The sequence below is a fragment of the Gekko japonicus genome, unplaced genomic scaffold (assembly GCF_001447785.1).
Source record: "Gekko japonicus isolate JY-2015 unplaced genomic scaffold, Gekko_japonicus_V1.1 scaffold3689, whole genome shotgun sequence".
In the NCBI taxonomy this organism is placed as follows: Eukaryota; Metazoa; Chordata; class Lepidosauria; order Squamata; family Gekkonidae; genus Gekko; species Gekko japonicus.
In genome coordinates, this window is record NW_015173797.1 from 96,236 (window position 1) to 116,905 (window position 20,670).

General features: G+C 48.2%; 1 protein-coding gene across 1 annotated transcript in view; it reads left to right on the top strand.

The window, feature by feature from the left end:
* Window positions 1–19,640, top strand: part of ISL2 (ISL LIM homeobox 2) — a 42,840-nt gene extending 23,200 nt beyond the window's left edge. Inside the window, exons 5-6 of the mRNA XM_015423567.1 lie at window positions 187–354; window positions 19,420–19,640. Coding sequence (XP_015279053.1) covers window positions 187–354; window positions 19,420–19,536 — 285 coding nt within the window. The 3' untranslated portion in view covers window positions 19,537–19,640. The remainder of the gene's footprint in view (window positions 1–186; window positions 355–19,419) is intronic.
* The last annotated feature ends 1,030 nt before the right edge of the window (window positions 19,641–20,670 follow it).

Consider the following 20,670-nt stretch of genomic DNA (forward strand, 5'->3'; position numbering starts at 1 on the left):
TTATTATTATTATTATAAACAATAGTCACCCATCTGGCTTAATGTGGAGAAGTGGGGAATCAAACCCAGTGCTCCAGATTAGAGTCCGCCCCTCTCATCCACCAGGCCTTCACTAACTGCTTGCTAAGAGGCAGTTGCCGCAATCGGGCCTTTGTTGACGTTTTCTCTCCCCATTCCCTCCTACAGAGCCTGCAGGGCCTTACTGGGACCCCTCTGGTGGCCGGCAGCCCGATCCGCCATGACAGCGCCGTGCAAGGCAACGCCGTGGAGGTCCAAACCTATCAGCCCCCTTGGAAAGCGCTCAGTGACTTCGCCTTGCAGAGTGAATTGGACCAGCCCGCCTTTCAGCAATTGGTAAGGAATGGGGAAGGGGGACCCCGACCCACAGGCCCCCCCTTTCCTCTGACCCACAACCCTACCAACCCTAGAACCCCTTTCCTTTTTAAAAATCAGTCGAAGGGGGATTAAGGGGGATGCACGGAGGGATAAAGCGATCGACTCAATGGAGAATCCATGGTCAGAGGCAGTCTACCGTTGAATATCGGTTGCGGGGAGCCAATGGTGGGAGAAATCTGTAAGATGGTGCTTGACTGGATGGGCCACTGTTTTGGTCCAGCTGGAGTTATCTTGCAGACCTTGGATTGTTCCTTTCAACCATCTTTCTTACCTGTTGGGCTTGCTCGGTTGCTCTGTGCTCTTTACACTGGATTAATCAACCTGGAACTCTTTTTCTTTTGCTGTCAAGTTGCAGTTCACTTCAGGTGACCCCATAGGGAAGAGAATTCAGAAGTAGGTTTACCCATCGCTTGCCTCTGTGTAGAGAGCCAGTGTTCCCCCTAAGCTGAGTTAGTGTGAGCTAAAGGTAAAGGTTCCCTTGCTCGAAAGCCAGTCGAGTCCGACTCTAGGGTTGCGGTGCTCATCTCCGTTTTAAAGCCGAAGAGCCAGCGCTGTCTGAAGAGCTGGAACTAGAGACGGGAGCTCGCTCCATCAGGCAGCCCTCTGGTCTCGAACTGCTGAACTACTGACCTTCCACAGCCTGCAGTTCAGCATCTTAACCACTTGAGCCATCGCAGCTCCTATAGTGTGAGCTAGCTCACAGTTTTTTAGCCTACGGCTCACACATTTCTGTCTTAGCTCAGGAAGGATGGGGCTCCAGAGCAAACAAATTTATGCAGTAGCCAAATCTCTCGCTCAACAACTTTAAGGCCAGTTGCTCACCAAGTAGAATTTTTGCTCGCAAGACTCCACAGCTTAGAGGGAACATTGGTAGAGACCCTGGGCTTTCTGGGTGGTTTCCCCCTCCAAGTACCAACCGTGGCCGACCCAGCTTAGCTCTTGAGATCTGGCAAAATCAGGTTAGCGTGGGCCATCCAGGTGAAGGCAGAGACGAACAGAGGTGGTTTGCCATGGCCTGCCTCTGCACAGCAACCCTGGACTTCTGGGGGGGGGTCTCCTCTCCAAGTATTAACCAGAGCTGGCCCGGCTTAGCTCTCGAGATCTGATGAGATCAGGCCAGCTTGAGCCATCCAGGTCGGGGAATTTACTAACCCTAATTCACAAGTGCCAAGGCAGATGGGAGCCACGCATTAAAACAATCGATGGGTTGTTAGCAGGGGTCATTTCCTGCAGGAGTGCACAGGAGCGGTGCTCCGGCAGTAAAGAGCCCAGGGGGCGGGCACATGCAACAAGCCCCACCCCCTGCTCCCAGCAGCCCTCAGTCAGAGTAAGAAGCAGCCAGGTAAGCTGCAGAGCCCCCCCCCCGCCTCCCCTGCCCATAACAGTCCAGTGGCACCTTTAAGACCAAGTTTTATTCAGGTACAAGCTCTTCCTCCTCTGCCAGGACAGATCTGCACGTTCCCCCCCCCCCAATAGCTAGCAATCCAAAACAGTCCAGTGGAGCCTGAGCGGTGGGTGTTGCTTTCTGACACACTTCCGGTGAGGTCAGGGTGTGTGGCATATGCAAATGAGTTATGCTAATGAGCTCTTGCACCTCTTTTTCTACGAAATGACCCCTGGTTATTATCACTTTCATGGAAATGTCTGTAGCTGACAGGTATAGTCAGACGGCAGCTTTATCGAGCTCAGTGTTCTCTGATTGGCGGCAGCTTTCCAGACTCAGGCAGAGAAAGATCGTCCTTAACATTTGCTGCTTCCTGAAATTCTTTCACTGGGGGCGCTGGGAACGGAACCCAGAACCTTCTGTGTGCAAAGTAGTTGCTCTGCTCCAAGCCAGGTCCCGTCACCTGGCCCGTAGCTACAGTGGGACTGTTGGGGGGCTCTGCCCCCTTCCTTAAAGGGCCAGCCCCACAAGATTCCCTTCTGAAAACGGTAAGGGATTTCATTGCTTTAGGTGGGGGAAGGGGGGGGGTTGCACTTCATTTCTGTCTAGGGTGGCTGTTGGGGGGCATATTTGTGCTGCATTTAATTTCATTTACTATTGCTGTTGTTGTTATTTAATTATTATTAGTTAATCTTTATTATTACTTGAAATAATATTCAATGATTTTGCCTGTAATCCACCCTGAGCCCGTTCGTGGGAAAGGCGGAATATAAATGTGAATGAATGGATGCATAAATAAATTGATGAAAACTACAGTTGTTTAGTCAGTAGTTCAGCAGTTCGAGACCCCGAGTGTGCCGCATGACGGAGTGAGCTCCCGTCTCTAGTTCCAGCTCCTGACAGCCTAGCAGTTCGAAAGCAAGAAATTGCAAGTAGATAAATAGGTACCGCTTCGGTGGGAAGATAACAGCGTTCCGTGCGCCTCGGTGTTTAGTCATGCCAGCCATATGACCACGGAAACGTCTTCGGACAGCGCTGGCTCTTCGGCTTGGAAACGGAGATGAGCACCGCAACCCTAGAGTCGGACTCGACTGGCTTTCGAGCTAGGGAACCTTTACCTTTACCTTTTTACAGTTGTTTAGAGACAGACAGCAAAATAATGGCAGCCCCACCAGAAAATGTTGTTTGCCCCACAAGCCACAAAATCCTGGCTACAGGCCTGCCGTCACGCTGCTCTTCACCTGCTGGTTCACGAGAACAAGTGAACAGGTCAAATGTGATTCTGTAGTGTCCTGAGTTCACAGTGTCTTGAGTTCCCGCTCTCACCTGTGAAGGAGAAAAGAAGACGTCTTAGGGCAATCGATTCAGAGGCCAGTCATGTTGTTCGTTCGTAGAACAGCTCCGAGTCGAGTCTGGTAGCCCCTTAAAGACCAAGAAAGATTTCCGGGGGACGAGCTTTCGAGAGCATACCCTGGAAATCTTGTCGGTCTCTAAGTTGTTCCCAGACTTGAGACTCGGGAGACGAGAGGGAGAGTTCTTTCTGACCCAGAAGGCCTTGATTACGGGGCAAGAGAAGGTCTGCTCTGAATGGCCCGTGGGATTCCTCTGGAATTACTGTTCCGTGCCCAACGATGCCTTTCAGAAAGCTGGGAAAGGTTTCGGCTGTCCTCCGGAAGCTGCTTCTGAGCAGATCGGAGATGCTAAAAAGGGGTTTGCGAATGCAGAGATGGAATCCAGGGTGGCTACTCTGTGCATTGTGTGTGTGTGTGTGTAAAATTCAGTGTTCCTTCTAAGCTGAGCTAGTGTGAGCTTGCTCACGTTTTTTTAGCCTCTGGCTCACACATTGTTGCCTTAGCTCAGGAAGGATGGGGGCTCCAGAGCAAACTAATTGATGCAGCAGCCAAATTGCTTGCTCACAACTTTAATGCCAGTGGCTCGCAAAGTAGAGTTTTTGCTCACAAGACTCCACAGCTTAGAGGGAGCATTGTTGTGCGTGTGAGGTGCCATCAAGTTGCTTCTGACGTATGGTGACCCTATGAATTAATGACCTCCGAGATGTCCTATCATCAATGGCCTTGCTCAGGTCTTGCAAACTTTGGGCCGTGGCTTCTTCCTTGATGGAGTCCGTCCATCTCACGTTGGGTCTTCTTCTTTTCCTTCTGCCTTTAGGTTTTCCTAGCACGATTGTCTTTGACTCTTGTCCAACGTTCCCTCTAAGCTGTCGAGTCTTGTGAGCAACAATTATACTTTGTGAGCTACTGGCATTAAAGTTGTGAGTGAGCGATTTGGCTACTGCATAAATTAGTCTGCTCTGGAGCCTGCCTTCCTGCGCTAAGACAAAAATGTGTGAGCCAGAGGCTAAAAAAATGTGAGCTAGCTCACACTAACTCAGCTTAGAGGGAACAGTGCTCTTGTCTTCTTGGAATGCGATCAAAACACGATAGCCTCATTTGAGTCATTTTAACTTCTAAGGAGAATTCAGGCTCGATTTGATATAAGGCTGACTGTCTGTATTTATCTTGGCTAACTGCGACGCCTCTCGCTGGAAAGAGAGTATCCCGGTGGAACACAGAGATGTGGAGTGAGAGGGGGGGTGTTTTGTATTTTGGAAGAAAATTACTTTTGAGTTGGAGTGATCGACCAGGGTTGAAAATCATAATGTTTTGATTTGAAGTCGTGGGATGGGTCTGAGCGGATTCCAAGCGGCCTGATGCATCGTGGGCTCTCATTTGCCAACGTTTAGATAACTGGAATAAAACCATGTTCGCCTCTAAGGCTGGGGTGTCGAACTCATCTGTTATGAGGGCCGGATCTGGCATAAATGAGACCTTGTTGGGCTAGGCCATGTGTGCCATAAACAGGGCCGGCCCGAGGTTTTTTTTGTGCACTAGGTGAGGTGAGTTTGTAGCACCCCCCCCCCCTGGCGAGGCTGCCTTGTGGCGCCCCCCCTCACCCAACATGGAGGCTCCGTTTCATTCTCATCGTTATTACCTGCCAAACTCTGCTCCGGGATTTCCTTGTTCGTTTGTTTGTTTGTAAACTCCCCTAGGCTACAGGGCCCCGGTGGCCATCTCCCCATGGAGCAGTTGCCTGCGGGAGCCCTGGCTCCCATCTCTCGGGGACCCAGGGCCAGTCTAGTGCATCGCAGGAGAGGAGGAGGAGGAGGAGGAAATAGTCCCACTCTTTCCAGCCCTTTCCCAGAGGAGCAGGCCCTGCCCCCCCCCGCATCCCACAGGCCCGCAAGAAATCCCAGCCGGGAGGGAAGCGCCAGGGCCCGGTTGGCTCGGGTGGGTGTTGCCTCCCCCCTCCCCCTCTCCCCCACACATTTGCTGTGCCCAGGGAGCGGCAGCTGAGCTACCTTTCCCTTGGCGAGTGCCTCCTCCCATCCCGTCGGGGCTGTGTGGCGCCAGCGCCCTCCAGTTAAAAGCAAAGCGGCTCTTCTCTCTCGCCACTTCCCCACTGAGCTGCTCAGGAGGTGACAAAGGCACCCAGGTGAGCGGGATTTGCTGGTTGAGGCTGGAGGCAAAAGAGCGAGGAGAAAAGAGAGGCCATTGAAAAGTGCCGACGGCTCCCGCGCGGCTCTTTTGTGGCAGCCCAGGCTATTGTTTGATGCCCAACTTATTGCCAAGGAGGCGGGGGCGTGAGGAAAAGCGTGCTGGCAGGAAGCGGCATGTTGTGGAGCGGGGGTGCCCAGAAAGCCATGCTGGGGGCGGGCGGGTGGCAGCGGCAGGGGCCTCGCTGTGCCCTTCGGAGATCTGCACCCTAGGCCATCGCCCTAGTTGGCCTAGTGGAAGAGCCGGCCCTGGTCATAAAATGTAATGCCAGGTAGCGGAGATATAAACTTTATAAAGGACACAAACACAAAGGGTTTTTAAAAACTTAAAATAAAAACATGCCTAAAACGTTAGCACTCTTGCAATATTTTGTTTATTTAATAGTGTCTGATAACTGACACCTCTTGCTCTGAATTATGGCATCAAAATGTGTGTGCTGTTGCAATCTTGAGTATGCTGTTCAGGTGCGTATCTGTAAGCTGCAAACCTACTTTTGATTTATTGACATTCACCACAGAAATCTCATGCTCAGAGTTCTGAGTCTAGGACCCAGAGGAAAACATGAAATGGCTGAGTGATTGAGAGAGTCTGGTGAAGCAAGCTGTGATGCAGCAACAGCAGCAGAACTGGAAACAGGAAATGGCCAGTTCCACTGCAGGCCTGATGGAAGCCCTCCGGGGGCCTGATGTGGCCCCTGGGCTGCATGTTTGACACCCCTGCTCTAAGGTGTCTTAAGAAGCTAGTTTGTTTTTCCTGACAGATCAAGGCCTGGATTTGTTGCTTATCGATTGTCTTTTGCCGAGGTTATGGTGACTAAATCTGTTTAGAAAGAATAGACAGTGCTAAGCATTTGGGACAACAGATTTGAGTGTGATCAAAGCAGGGCAGGAAATCAAGCTGAATGTTATTTACCTGTCTTTTAAAAGCAGGTAAGGTATTGATTAATAATGAGGGTGACGGCTGGTCTGTTGGGACACTAAAAATCTAGCGAACCTCTGAAATGCAATGAGTAATTTTGGACTGGGTTTGAGTGCGCAAACGACATGGTTTTGCCTGGTTTTGAATCAGATGAAAGATTTGGTTCCAACCATCTGCTTTCCAAATACTGATTCATGTTCAGTTCCCCCCTTCCTCCATCATCCAGATAATTTCTGGAGTGGGTGGCAGTTTGTAACATATAGATTAAACCTTTCTTGTGAATAAAAGAGCGATTGATATTTTGAAACATTCTTTAAGGAAGCAGAGAGGCTCAATGCAAGTCTTCTTCTTCTTCTTCTTCTTCCTCCTCCTCCTATTATTATTATTATTGTTGTTGTTGTTGTTGTTGTTGTTGTTGTCACAGTCAGATATTAGACTGTTAGATGGTGTTCTGCAATTTGAGATCTAGCCAAGTTCCTGGGGATTGCAAATGTATCTTCGCAGGATTCTTGCTGTTCCAAGCAACTCTGTCTTCAGGAGCTGGTGTTATTTCCTCAATGCCCAGAATGCCCAGGTGTTTCTCGAGACTTCTAGGCACTGCTCCAAGGGCTCGAGTGACAACTGGCATGACTGTCACTTTATTCTCTCAGAGGCGGTCTAACTCTGTTAGTAGGTCTTGGTATTTGGTGATCTTCTCCTGTTCTTTCTTTTCTTTTCTGCTGTCTCCTGGGGTCAACCCCTATTTCTCATTTTTCTACAGTTGTGATATCAGGGGTGCTATGCTCCAGGTGTTTATCTGTTTGCGATCGGAAGTCTCAAAGAATCTTTGCTTCCTCATTCTCCATGATCTTGTCTGGTTTGCGCTCCCGTGAATTTCTGGCTGGTGGTAAGCCATACTTCTTGCAAAGAATCCAGGTCAACATAGCTGCAACTCTATCATGACGTTCTTTATGGTCAGTTTGAGCCATTTTACTGCAGGCACTGACCATATGGTCGACTGTTTCATCCTTTGTCTTGCAAAGTTGACATTTACTGTCACTACTGGTCTTCTGAATCTTGGCTTGCATGCTATTTGTTTCGAGAGCCTGCTCTTGTGCAGCGAGAATGAGTCCTTCTGTTTCTTTCTTCAAGTGCCCATTTTGCAGCCACTTCCACGTCTTTTTGTTAGCAACTTTGTTCTCTGTCTCTCAAGCATCGCCTGTGCAAGTGCTTTTGTTTCCCATTGTCAAAGTGAGTTTTATTGCTATCTTTCTGTAATCTTCTTTGGCTTCCGTAACCTTCAATAAGTCTGCCCTGTATACTCCAACTAGGAGAGTCTCTTTGTTTTTCTTGTTGTACTCATTCAGTGCTCCTTTTTCTTCTTTGACTGCTTGGTTAACTTTCAGGATCCCATTTCCACCTTAGTTTTCTTGATAAGTAAAGACGATCAATGTCACTTCTAGGGTGTAGTGAGTGACGCATCATCATTATCTCGCGTAATCGGCGTCATTGTCTATTGCTTCGAATTCTGCTTGCTTCCGATCAATTGGGACTGCACGAGTTTTAATTGCCTTTACCATGTGGCCGCCATTTGTTTTTGTCTGCAATATCTTTTTAACTCTTTGGGAATGCTCCATGGTTGCATTTTTCTTAACAAGGGTAAGTTTGATGTTTTCAGCTTCCAAAATTCCAAGATATTTCTGGTTTTCTTCAGAGCTCAGTGTTTTGGCACTGTTGTTTGCTCGGCATCGTGATTTCTTCTTGTTCAACAATCTTTCCTCTGTTCAGTGTACTGTACACTTGTCCAGGCCAAATTCCATTGCTCTATCTTTGCTGGATATTTGAACTGTATTGACTCAAGAATCAATCTCTGATGATGACTTTCCGTACATTTTCAAGTCATCCATATACCGTAAGTGTGAAATCTTTGGGCCTGTCTTTGAAAGTTGGTATCCTAGGTGTGTGTTGTTGAGAACGATGGCATTAGGGCAAAGACAGAGAGCAGTGTGATAGTGAGTCTCCTTGGAAAATTCCTCGTTTGATATCATTATAATTTGATATCATTGTTGTCGTGAGTGGTATTAGAGCAATGACAATGGTGATCGTCTCCTTGGAAAATTCCTCGTCTGATATTATTATTATTTGATATTATTATTGCTATTATTTGAGATTAAAGGTAAAGGTTTCCCTTGCTCGAAATCCAGTCAAATCTGACTCTAGGGGTGCGGTGCTCATCTCCGTTTCCAAGCCGAAGAGCCAGCGCTGTCCGAAGACGTTTCCACGGTCATGTGGCCGGCATGACTAGATGCCGAGGCGCACGGAGCGCTGTTACCTTCCCACCGAAGGGGTACCTATTTACGTACTTGCAATGTCTTGCTTTCGAACTGCTAGGTTGGGAGGAGCTGGGGACAGAGATGGGAGCTCGCTCCGTCATGCGGCACTCGGGTCTCGAACTGCCGAGCTACCGACCTTCCAGTCTGCAGCTCAGCATCTTAACCTCTGAGCCACTGCGGCCCTTTATTATTTGAGATTGTTATTTGATATTTGATAGTCTTATTGTTATTTTCATGGAACTTTTGTTACAACTGTTGTAAATGTTTAACATTGTTGCAAACTCAAAGAAGGCTGAAAAGCAACTCAGCCAACTGTGATCCCTGAGTTATTCACTTCGAGTGGTCTCTTTGAGATCAGTAGAATTGCAGCATAAAACTGCAGTCCTGTAATTGCAGACAATGTTTGTCATCCTCATTTTAGGTAGTGAAACAGAGAACAGAACAAATGCAAAATGAGTTGCTCAAACGAACCCAGAATAAAGCTATCCACCTGCATGTTGCTTTTTTTTTTTGTATGATACTTTTTAATTAATTTTTTATGGCAAAATACATATTGAACGCAATCAACGAAGCTTCAGTGAGTTGTAACAATACTAATAACCAGTAGCAGTTACCATTGAAAAATGAACTATTTCTGATACACAAACACATAGGCTTCTTAAAGGGTATAATTGTAAATTGACGTTAATAACTATAATATGGGTACAGGCAGGGCTATTTTTGGGCAGGAACGCACAGGAACGGAGTTCCAGCTGGCTCCTGAGTTGGCCACGCCCAGCAGGAACTCATTAGCATAGTAGGCCACACCCAACAGCAGAAACTCATTAGCATTGGCTACATTCTGGGTGTGTGGCCTAACATGCAAAGGGTTCCTGCTACAAAAAAAGGCCCTGGGTTTTGACAACAAACAAGGTAAACAGAATAAGAAGCGAAAGGTGGGTGTGGCTGGATGACAACACTTCTGGTGGCATGGGGGTGTGGCCTAATATGCTAATGTGCTGTGCTGTCAGGATGTGGTCTACTATGCTAATGAGTTCCTGCTGTTGGGTGTGGCCTGTTATGCTAATGAGTTCCTGCTGGGCTTTTTCTACAAAAAAAGCCCTGGGTACAGGCATATCAAAGTTTACCAGTTCTATTCAGCTGGGAGTGAGTGACCCACTTTACCAGAGCCACAAGGCGTCCATCACTGGAGGGATGTCCTGTTGTTTGGAGACATAGTCTAAGATGGGAAACCATATTGAAGTGAAATCGGTACGGGTGGGACATTTATCAAAACGCGTAAGATTGTCCGAGAGCTTAGCCATGATCTATAAATCCCACAACTTTTTATGCCATTGTGAAAGAGTGGGGGTCATTGTCGTTTCCCAGTGTGTGGGAATGACCGTCTTAGCCACAAAAAAGCAGTATTGAGATCCTTCCTGTGGCGGCGAGACTAACACAGTCCGTAGCCGGACTGTTCAAAAACAGATGCTCAGGTGTGAGAGCAGTGTCTACATCACTAATGAGCTTGATGTGCTCAAGCACGTCTTTCCAGAAGGGGAAGATTTTAGGACAGAGAATCCAGCAATGTGTATAATCTCCTATGATCTGGACACACACGACCCAATCAGTTAAACAAGTATAAAGCCGACAGTCGTGATAGTCTGACCCACAATCAAACAGTCATAAGACTTATAAAGAATGTTGTTTATGTATTGCAATCTAAAGCACTACAACATGATACACAACTCAATAGAAAATCCTTGAACCAAGGTACATAATCGCATAATCAACGTCATCTCTGGATTACATAACAATGTTTTTTAAAAAATGGATCTTCTTCAGGAGATATTCTGTAGTGTACAAAAATACAATTTTTAGAATATGTGCTACACCAATAACAAGAGACAAGAGACAATACAATAATCTTAGTGCTTACTTACATAGTGGTGCCAAAGCTCTCAGTTTCATAAATGTTAGACAACAAGTCTTAAGAATCTGTAACATATTACTATGTTATTGGTGTAGCACATATTCTAAAAATTGTGTATCATGTTGTAGTGCTTTAGATTGCAATACATAAACAGCATTCCTTATAAGTCTTATGACTGTTTGATTGTGGGTCAGACTATCACGACTGTTGGCTTTATACTTGTTTAACTAATCTCCTATGATGCCACATTTCTTCCAACACGTTGGGTTATACGATGGGTTCATTGCACGGTGCTTATTAACAAAACGGCGTTGGTCTGTTTGGTTCTCACTTCCGTTTGCAATACAGGCCTTGTGATGTAACGGTTAGAGTGTCCGACCGTGGTCAGGAAAAGCCAGATTAGAGTCCCTACTCTGCCCTGAAACGTCAGGTCACCGTCTCTCATCCTAACCTACTTCCCGGGACTGTAGTAAGGATAAAGAGGAGTACGTGTCCCCCCCCCTTGTAATGAGCTTGTTGGAGAAAGGACACAATGCAAATAATACTAGTGCCGTTTTTGTATAAACCCCACATACCACGAAATACGTTACTTTCCCCACCACGGAACCTCTACCAGGAAGCAAACATTTTGTTTACACACCCAACCCTGGACTGAGTTTTATACAAATGAAGGTAAATTCTATGAAGAAGAAAAAAAATAGTACAGGGAACTGCCTGCGGCAAACAGCTTGTAGCGCTGGAATGGGGATCTGGCATCTCTTCCAAGGGTCATTTCCTGCGGGAGCGGCACAGGAGCGGAGCTCCGGCAGTAAAGAGCCCAGGGGGCGGGCACAGGCAACAAGCCCCACCCCCTGCTCCCAGCAGCCCTCAGTCAGAGCAAGATGCAGCCAGGTAAGCTGCAGAGCCCCCCTCCCAGGCCCCCGGTCCAAAACAGTCAAGTGGCACCTTTAAGACCAGGTTTTATTCAGGTACAAGCTCTCCCTCCTCTGCGAGGACAGATCTGCACATTCCCCCCCCCATAGCTAGCAATCCAAAGCAGGCCAGTGGAGCCTGAGCGGTGGGTGTTGCCTTCTGACACACTTCCGGTGATGTCAGGGGGTGCGGCATATGCAAATAGGTTATAGTAATAAGCCCCTGCACCTCTTTTTCTACGAAATGACCCCTGATCTCTTTCCATATTCAAAACAGAGCGGATAGCTATCTGAGAATTTAGACAGATAGTGAGAAGGAAGGGGGGGAAGGGGTGAGCTGGTGATCGGCCCTCGTGGCCCTCTCTTCCATGCCCAGGGTAATGCTGATTGCCACTTTGGGGTCAGGAAGGATTTTTCCTCCAGGCCAGATTGGGCCAGGGATCCTGGAGGCATTTTGCCTTCCCCTGGGCATAGAGCAGGGCAGGTCCGTAGCTATGGAGGGGCTTTTTGGGGCTCCGCCCCTTTCTTAAAAGCACAGCCCCACAAGTATTTCTCCTGCAAATGCTTTTTTCAAACATTTTGAAACATTTTTTTAAAAGGCGTGCACTCCTTTAAGCAGAGTGGGGTGCTGTAGTTGACTAATTCCTGCACCGAGCAAGGGGGTTGGAGTAGGTGACCTCTAGGATCCCTTCTCACTCACTGTGTCAAGAAACTGGTTTTCTTGATTAGAGTTTTCCTGCCTAAGGGTTAACTTTCTTGACTATAGGAGTCATCACCCCCACCTGCCGGCTTGTTCTCAGAATGGTTGTTTAGGCTGGCAGACGTGATTAATTTGCAGCAGCTGAGAACTGTCATCTAAAGTGGTTGACAGCTTGCAGTGTAGGGATCTCTCTTGGCAAGGGCTTTTTCTTGGCTAAACGGCTTTTCTTTCTGCACTGGGAACTTCAGCCCCTCCAGAAAAAAAAATTGCCCCACAAGCAGTGCTCCCTCTAAGCCGAGTCAGTGTGAGCTAGCTTACAGTTTTTTAGCCTCCGGCTCACACATTCTTGTCTCGGCTCAGGAAGGAGGGCTCCAGAGCGAATTAATTTATGCAGTAGGCAAATCGCTCACCCACAACGTTTAATGCTAGTAGCGCGGGAAGTAGAATTTTTGCTCACAGGACTCCACAACTTAGAGGGAGCATTGCCCACAAGCCACAACATCCCTGTCTACGGGCCTGGAGCAGGGGTCACTGGGGGGGGGGAGAGGAGGAAGGGTAGCTGTGAATTTCCTGCATTATGCAAGGGGTTAGACTAGATGATCCTTGAGGTCCCTTCTGGCTCTCTGTTTCTACGCTTCCATGATTGGTGGTTTTCTACCAACGCCAGACGTTACCTCCTAGGAACGAATAACCGTGTTTGTAACCGTGTCCGAAGAAGGCAGCGTTGACTCTTCAGAGCTCATGCCCCAAAACTCTTGTCGATCTCTAAAGTGCGGCTGAACGTGGATCGACTTGTTTTTAATATTTCAGCGATGCCAAGAGGTCCATTGTGTCTGAAAGAAACGCAGCCAGTTTTGGGGCCATCGCATCAAACCTGAAATACCGGGGCAGGGCAGAAAGCACACTTCTCCATACTCTACAGAATTGGTTTAGACAGGTGCCTTTTGTCTTTGGCGTGAACTGGAAAGGTTGAAGGGTCACCTGTAATCGGAATACAGATCGGTCTTGGGCATGTTATGGGAACGGCCGACGTCACCCCAGAGGAAGAAAGAATCAAGCGGTCCATATAATACTTGTGGCACTGGGTAAAGTGTATTATATCCCCTCCTCCTAATCAGCGGTCATTTCGTAGAAAAAGAGGAGCAGGAGCTCATTAGCACAACTCATTAGCATAACCTATTTGCATATGCCACACCCCCTGACATCACCGAAAGTGTGTCAGAAGGCAACACCCACCACTCAGGCTCCACTGGATCGTTTTGGATTGCTAGCTATTGGGGGGTGGGAACGTGCAGATCTGTTCTCGCACGGGAGGGAGAGCTTGTGCCTGAATAAAACTTGGTCTTAAAGGTGCCACTGGACTGTTTTGGACCGGGGGTGGGGGGCTCTGCAACTTACCTGGCTGCTTCTTGCTCTGACTGAGGGCTGCTGGGAGCAGGGGGCGGGGCTTATTGCATGTGCCCGCCCCCTGGGCTCTTTACTGCCGGAGCTCCGCTCCTGTGCGCTCCTGCAGGAAATGACCCCTGCTCCTAATCATTTGTATACAGGGAGAAGTTTTTTTTTTTCTTTTTAAGAGATACACATTTCTAATATGTAATACTTTCAGGGGGTAGCCATCAATGCTCCCTCTAAGTTGTGGAGTCTTGCGAGCAAAAATTCTCCTTTTGCGTGCTCCTGGCATTAAAGTTGTGAGCGAGCGCTTGGGCTCCTGCATAAATTCGTTTGCTCTGGAGCTGTCTTTCCTGAGCTGAGACAAAAAAATGTGTGAGCCGGAGGCTAAAAAAAAAAAGCGAGCCAGCTCACACGAACTCAGCTTAGAGGGATTGCTGGAAGCCATGCCGGTCTGCCGCAAGACAACGAGATTCGAGTGCAGCACCACCTGAGAGGCCAACAAGATTACCAGGGGGTGAGCTTTTGAGAGTTAAAGCTAGATTAGAGTCCAGTAGCACCTCTGAGACCACTGTGATTTTGGGGTATGGACTTTCGAGAGTCAACGCTTCCTTCGTCAGATATGAAGGATATCTGGGGAAGGAAGCTTTAACTCTTGAAACTTCTGTCTTACTGGTGCTTGGGGGGGAAACAGTGGGAGGGCTTCTGGAGTTCTGGCCCTGCTGGTGGACCTCCTGATGGTACCTGGGTTTTGGCCACTGTGTGACACAGAATGTTGGACTGGATGGGCCATTGGCCTGACCCAACATGGCTTCTCTTCTGTTCTTATGTCTGGGGCAGTGATGCCCTGTATTCTTGGTGCTTGGGAGGGGGGCAACAGTGGGAGGACTTCTGGAGTTCTGGCCCCGCGGGTGGACCTCCTGATGGTACCTGGGGTTTGGCCACTGTGTGACATAGAGTGTTGGACTGGATGGGCCACTGGCCTGATCCAACATGGCTTTTCTTCTGTTCTTATGTCTGGGGCAGTGATGCTCTGTATTCTTGGTGCTTGGGGGGGGGCAACAGTGGGAGGACTTCTGGAGTTCTGGCCCCGCTGGTGGACCTCCTGATGGCACCTGGGTTTTGGCCACTGTGTGACACAGAATGTTGGACTGGATGGGCCACTGGCCTGATCCAACATAGCTTTTCTTCTGTTCTTATGTCTGGGGCAGTGATGCTCTGTATTCTTGGTGCTTGGGGGGGGCAACAGTGGGAGGACTTCTGGAGTTCTGGCCCCGCTGGTGGACCTCCTGATGGTACCTGGGGTTTGGCCACTGTGTGACACAGAGTGTTGGACTGGATGGGCCATTGGCCTGACCCAACATGGCTTCTCTTATGTTTCTGTGTCTGGGGCAGTGATGCCCTGTCTTCTTGGTGCTTGGGGGGCAACAGTGGGAGAGCTTCTGGAGTTCTGGCTCTGCTGGTGGACTTTCTGATGGCACCTGGGTCAGCCCAATTGGATGGTGGTTGCCATATGGGCAAATCGGTGTTTGGCAAATGCAAGCTAATTTACAGAACTACAATGGCTTTTGATGGGTTAGTGGCTTGACAGGTTGCCCAACTGTGCATTTGGCAACGCCGACTCGCCTAAAATCATACACGGTGCAGACATGGTATAATGACGTTCCCGTTGGGGGCATGAATGTGGGATACTGGCTTGAAAGACTAGCGCCCATCAACTTGTTGAAAACCGGGTCGTGCGGCCCTGACCTGGATAGCCCAGGCAAGCCCGATCTCAGCAGATCTCAGAAGTTAAGCAGGGTCAGGCCTGGTTAGTACTTGGATGGGAGACCTCCAAGGAAATCCAGGGTTGCTACGCAGAGGCAGGCAATGGCAAACCACCTCTGTTAGTCCCTTGCACTAACCTGGATGGCCCAGGCCAGCCCAATCTCGTCAGATCTCGGAAGCTAAGCAGGGTCAACTCTGGCGAGTACTTGGATGGGAGACCTCATTGGAATATCAGAGGTGGGAGGCGGGGGCAGGCTTTGTTCAGCCACCTCTCTGAATGTCCCCCAGGCCCCCAGTAGGGGTCAGTCACCAGAGGTCACCATGATTTCCAGGTGCATGCACGCATACGTGCGCACATGGACATACACACACATTAAAAAAATACCCCCGAAAAATTACCGAAAAATGGGTTGTGTTTATGCTTCGGGCTGGGAATCAGGACTTCCGAAGAGCTATCCCAGATTCCAGAACATGAATTGCAGCTGAATACCCAGGTCTGCCCTTTGGAGTTTCTAACGACTCCCTTCCTTCCTATATAACAATTATGCTTTCGAGGATAATCAAAAACGAATCCTGTATCACACGGAGTTAATCTAATGGCAAAGTGTGGCGGGAGGGCCGCCTGCATAATTAAACCATCATTTACGAAACGCCGGTGAGAAGCCGCTGGATGAAATATGTCGCCCATACATCAAACCGTGAGGGATGGAGCCCAGCCCTGAGGAACTGCTGTCTCTGGACCCCTGCCTAGTCTGGGAAGGAGGTTCAGAGAAGTCTTACCAAATTCCTGGACCTTGCAGGGATAGATCGAGGGGGATGGAGGTGGAGAAAACGGCCGGTGACCTGGGCTTATGGTGGCATTTTTTGCTTCAGGTGAACAGGATAACCCTGATCCCAGATGGACACAGGCTCCCACAGGCTTGGGGCAGGCCCGTAGCCGGGATTTTGTGGCTCGTGGGGCAATTTCCCCCCCTGGTGGGGCTGAAGTTCTCAGTGCAGAAAGAGAACCCAGAACTCTGAGGGTGATGACGCAGCTACTCTCCTCTCTCTGAGCTGTCTATTCTACATAGGGGTCCCTACGGTAGCAATCACCCTCAGCCTATTAACCATTTAGCCAGAAGAAAGCGGTTGCCAGGAGAGATCTCTCAATTGCAAGCTGTCAACCACATTTATGAGGGCCACAGCATACAAAGAGAATATTTATAAGGTTTTTTTTAGATGGCACTGGTCGCCAGAAAAAAATTGCGAAACACTACAAGAACTCTACAAATAAATGCTGGAAATGTAAAACAATGGTTGGTACGTTTTACCACATGTGGTGGAATTGTATAAAAATCCAAAAATACTGGCATAAGGTACAGATAATAATTTCAGAAATTACAGATGTGAATATGGAATTAGAGCCTGAGTGCTATTTGCTGAACATGATTCAAGAAAATCTTAGACAATGCGATGTATATTTACTAATAATGATAATAACATCTGCTAGAATTTTATGGGCTAAATACTGGAAAACAGATAACATTCCAAGTAAGGAAAAGCTGACTAATAGAGTGTCAAACTTAGCAGAAATGGATAAAGTAAATGTATTAATGCAAGGCAAAGATGATGAATCCATTGGAAGAGATGGTCGAAGGTGTATAGTTGGATGAAAGACAAAGAAAATGATAGACTCGAATTATACTGAAATATGAAACATATATGTTTGTTTATATGTATACAAAAACAATAAAAATATTGTAAAAAAAAGATGACAGTTCTCAGCTGCTGCAAGTTAATCACTTCTGCCAGCCTAAGCAACAATTCTGAGAACAAGCTGGCAGGTGGTGGTAATGACTTCTGTAGTCAAGAAAGCTAACCCTTGGGCAGAAAAACTCTCTTAAAGAAGATCAGTTTCGTGACACAGTGAGTGAGGAGGGATCCTAGAGGTCACCTACTCCAACCCCTTTGCTCAGTGTGGGAATTAGTCAACTGCAGCACCCCAACTCTGCTTAAAGGAGTGCACGCCTTTAAACAAAAAGTGATTGAAAAAAGCCTTTACAGGATGAATTCTTGTGGGGGTGTGCCTCTATGAAAGGGGGTAGAGCCCGCCAAAGCCCCACTGTAGGTACAGGCCTGGCTGGGGGAGGGTCTACCATGGTACAGCAGCAGCGATTATAGCCTCCCTCCCTCATTTTTCTCTCTCTGGGTGGCCATGGTGCTGGCACGACCCCTTTCCCCATCAGGCTGGGATTTAGAATTATGAGCACAATCCACCAGAAGAAGAAAATGCTTCTTGTATCCAATGAGTAATTAAACTTTGGCATTTACTGCCAGGGGACATAGCGCTGGCCATGAACACAGATGGCTTTAAACAGAGGGGCTAGACAGATTCATGGAGGAGACGTCCATCAATGGCTATGAGCTATGGGGGCTGAAGGGAGCCTCCATCCATAGGGGCAGTAAACCTTTGAACACTAGTGCCAGGAAGCAACATCAGGGAAAAGACGTGGCCTCTGTGCCTTGTTTGTCCAGCCCTGGACAGCCCTGGCTAGCCTGATCTGGACAGCCCTGGCTAGCCTGATCCCATCAGATCTCGGAAGCTAAGCAGGGTCGGCTAGTATTTGGAAGGGAGACCTCCAAGGAATACCAGGGTCGTGATGCAGAGACAGGCAGTGGCAAACCCCCTCTGAAACGCCTTGTGCCTTTAAAAAAACAAGTCTAGCTTGCCACCTAGTGATGCATGTCGCTAAAAGAGCTAGAGCTCCTGGCTGCCAGACAATCTTAGGATCTCTTGGCTATACTACACACACTGCCGTAAGATAATTATGAGTTATTATTTGGCCCTCCAGGACAACTGGCTGGTTGCTGTGTGATATAAGATGTTGGTCTAGATGGACCACTGGTCTGATCCAGCAAGCTAGACTTGTGTTCTTACATTTGCATGCATGTTTCTCATCGAAATCAATTGGAGAACCATGTACCCCTGCCCAACTCACATTTGTTTCAATAGGGAATGCGCATGAGAACTTCCCACTGGATCATGTCCTCTGTCTTTAAACTAGTCCAAGGCATTATGTGTCCTAAGGGAGCCTGGATTTATTCTTTACGTAGTTTGTTCCATCAACAAGGAAAGGATCGGTGATAATTTACACAGCTTTATTGGCAGTCATCATAGCCAAAACTGAAGGCCCTTGGGGCCAAGGAAATGAAATCTTGTTGTTTTTTTATTTCCTGCAAAATCTGGAGTAAGGTTGCCTCTGAATACCAGTGCCCAGAGGCAACATCAAGGAAAGGCCTTAGATCAGGGGTGTCAAACATGAGATCCGGGGGCCAGATCAGGCCCCCGGAGGGCTTCTATCAGGCCCGCAGTGGAACTGGCTGTCTTCTGCTTCTTCTTCCAGTTCTGCTACTGCTGTGTCATCGTAGCTTTGCAGTTTACAGATACACACCTGAACAGCATATTCAAGATTGCAACAGCCCAGACATTTTGACGCAGTAATTCAGGGCAAAGGGTGTCAGTTATCAGAAACTGTTAAATAAACGAAATGTTACAAGAGTGCTAATGTTTTAAGCATGTTTTTATTTTAAGTTAAAAAACCCTTTGTGTTTGTGTCCTTTATAAAGTTTATATCTCCGCTACCTGGCTTTACATTTTATGACACACACGGTCTCATTTATGTCAGATCTGGCCTTAGACTGTCTGCCTTAGACCCCTGCCTTAGACCCCTGCCTTAGACTCTCTGCCTTAGGGTTGGACCTCCAGAGGAACTAGTTGGCCATTGTGTGAGACAGGATGCTGGACTAGATGGACCGCTGGTTTGATCCAGCAGGGCTCTTCTGACGTTATTTTGAAGGCCTCGACCTCTCTGTCCTGTTGTTGGCCCTCCAGAGGAACTGGTTGGCCATTGTGTGAGGCAGGATGGTGGACTAGATGGACCACTGGCCTGATCCAGCAGGGCTCTTCTGACATTCTTTTGAAGGCCTCGACCTCTCTGCCCTGTTGTTGGCCCTCCAGAGGAACTGGTTGGCCACTGTGTGAGCCAGGATGGTGAATGAGATGGACCACTGGTCTGATCCAGCAGGACTTCTTATGTTCTTATACCATACCCTGAAGAACTGGGCAGTCTTTGAAAAAGAAGCCTTATCCAAGCGACTTTATTTTGACTAACCACCTTTCCTTTTTATTTTCTCCAGGTCTCTTTCTCGGAATCCGGTTCCTTGGGGAACTCCTCCGGCAGCGATGTGACCTCCTTGTCTTCCCAGCTCCCCGATACCCCCAACAGCATGGTTCCTAGCCCGGTGGAGACGTGAAGCCACCCGTCTCCCCACCCCACCCCCGGACTTGCGCATGCTCCTGCCCCCCTGCATGAGTTCCTGATCTCCGAGCAGAACTTGACTCTTTAAATTATTTATCTTTATTTAAAAAAACCAAAAACAAACCTTGTTTTTCCCTAATCCAGTTTTGGCTGTAACCTTTCTGGGCTCCGCTGTCTTCCCCAGCCCGCAAGCGGAAAAAATTACAGGGTGACACCTTCCAAAAGAGTCCATACAAAAAAAAGAAAAGAAAAGAAAAAACGAACAAAAACTCTCAGGATTTTTACTAAAACTAGCCCTAAATCACGTAACGGTAGAGTACTTTCCCCCTTTTCTTCCGGAAGAGGACGCCTCGATGAACCGGCTCCGTCATCTCAGAGTCACTACGATGTCCAGTTCATCAGTTCGACGTTTTCTTCACCAACCACCCTCGTTGCCAGACCTCTGGAGAAATCTTGAACTTTTTTTGTCATTTTATTTTGCTCGGTGGCCCGGGAGGGGGAACAGAGCTCTCCTCCTCCCCGGATCCGCATGATTGCTGGAAAATTATCTGCCAGACTGTTTTGTTTCCACCCCCCTCCTCTCCCCCTCTTGCCAATGTTAAATTATCTTACGGACGGGAGGAGAGGTGGCTCGAACCTTTGCAGACCAAAGTAAATTATTGTTATTTATTATCGCGGCAGCAGGTAATGGTGGGATCGATATTTTGACCTTGCTAATAAAAGAACAAATACCTGATCGGAAGCCACCTGCTTTGTGTGTGTCACTTGCTTGGGGCTAGAGAATTTGAATAGGTGAGTCCCCCCCCCCGCCAACGTGGTACCCGTGGGCACTGCCCAATGATCCCTCTAAGCTGAGTTAGTGTGAGCCAGCTCATGGTTTTTTAGCCTCCGGCTCACACATTTTCGTCTTCGCTCAGGAAGGACGGCTCCGCCTCCTGAGCAAACTAACGGATGCAGTCGCCAAATCGCCCGGTCACAACTTTAATGCCGGTCACTCACAGAGTAGAATTTTTGCTCACAAGACTCCACGGCTTAGAGGGAGCAACCTTGGTGCCTTTCAAGGAAGTGGGTGGGGCTGGATAGGGCTTTGGCCCAGCACAGCTTCTGATTGGCCACTGAAGATCTGATT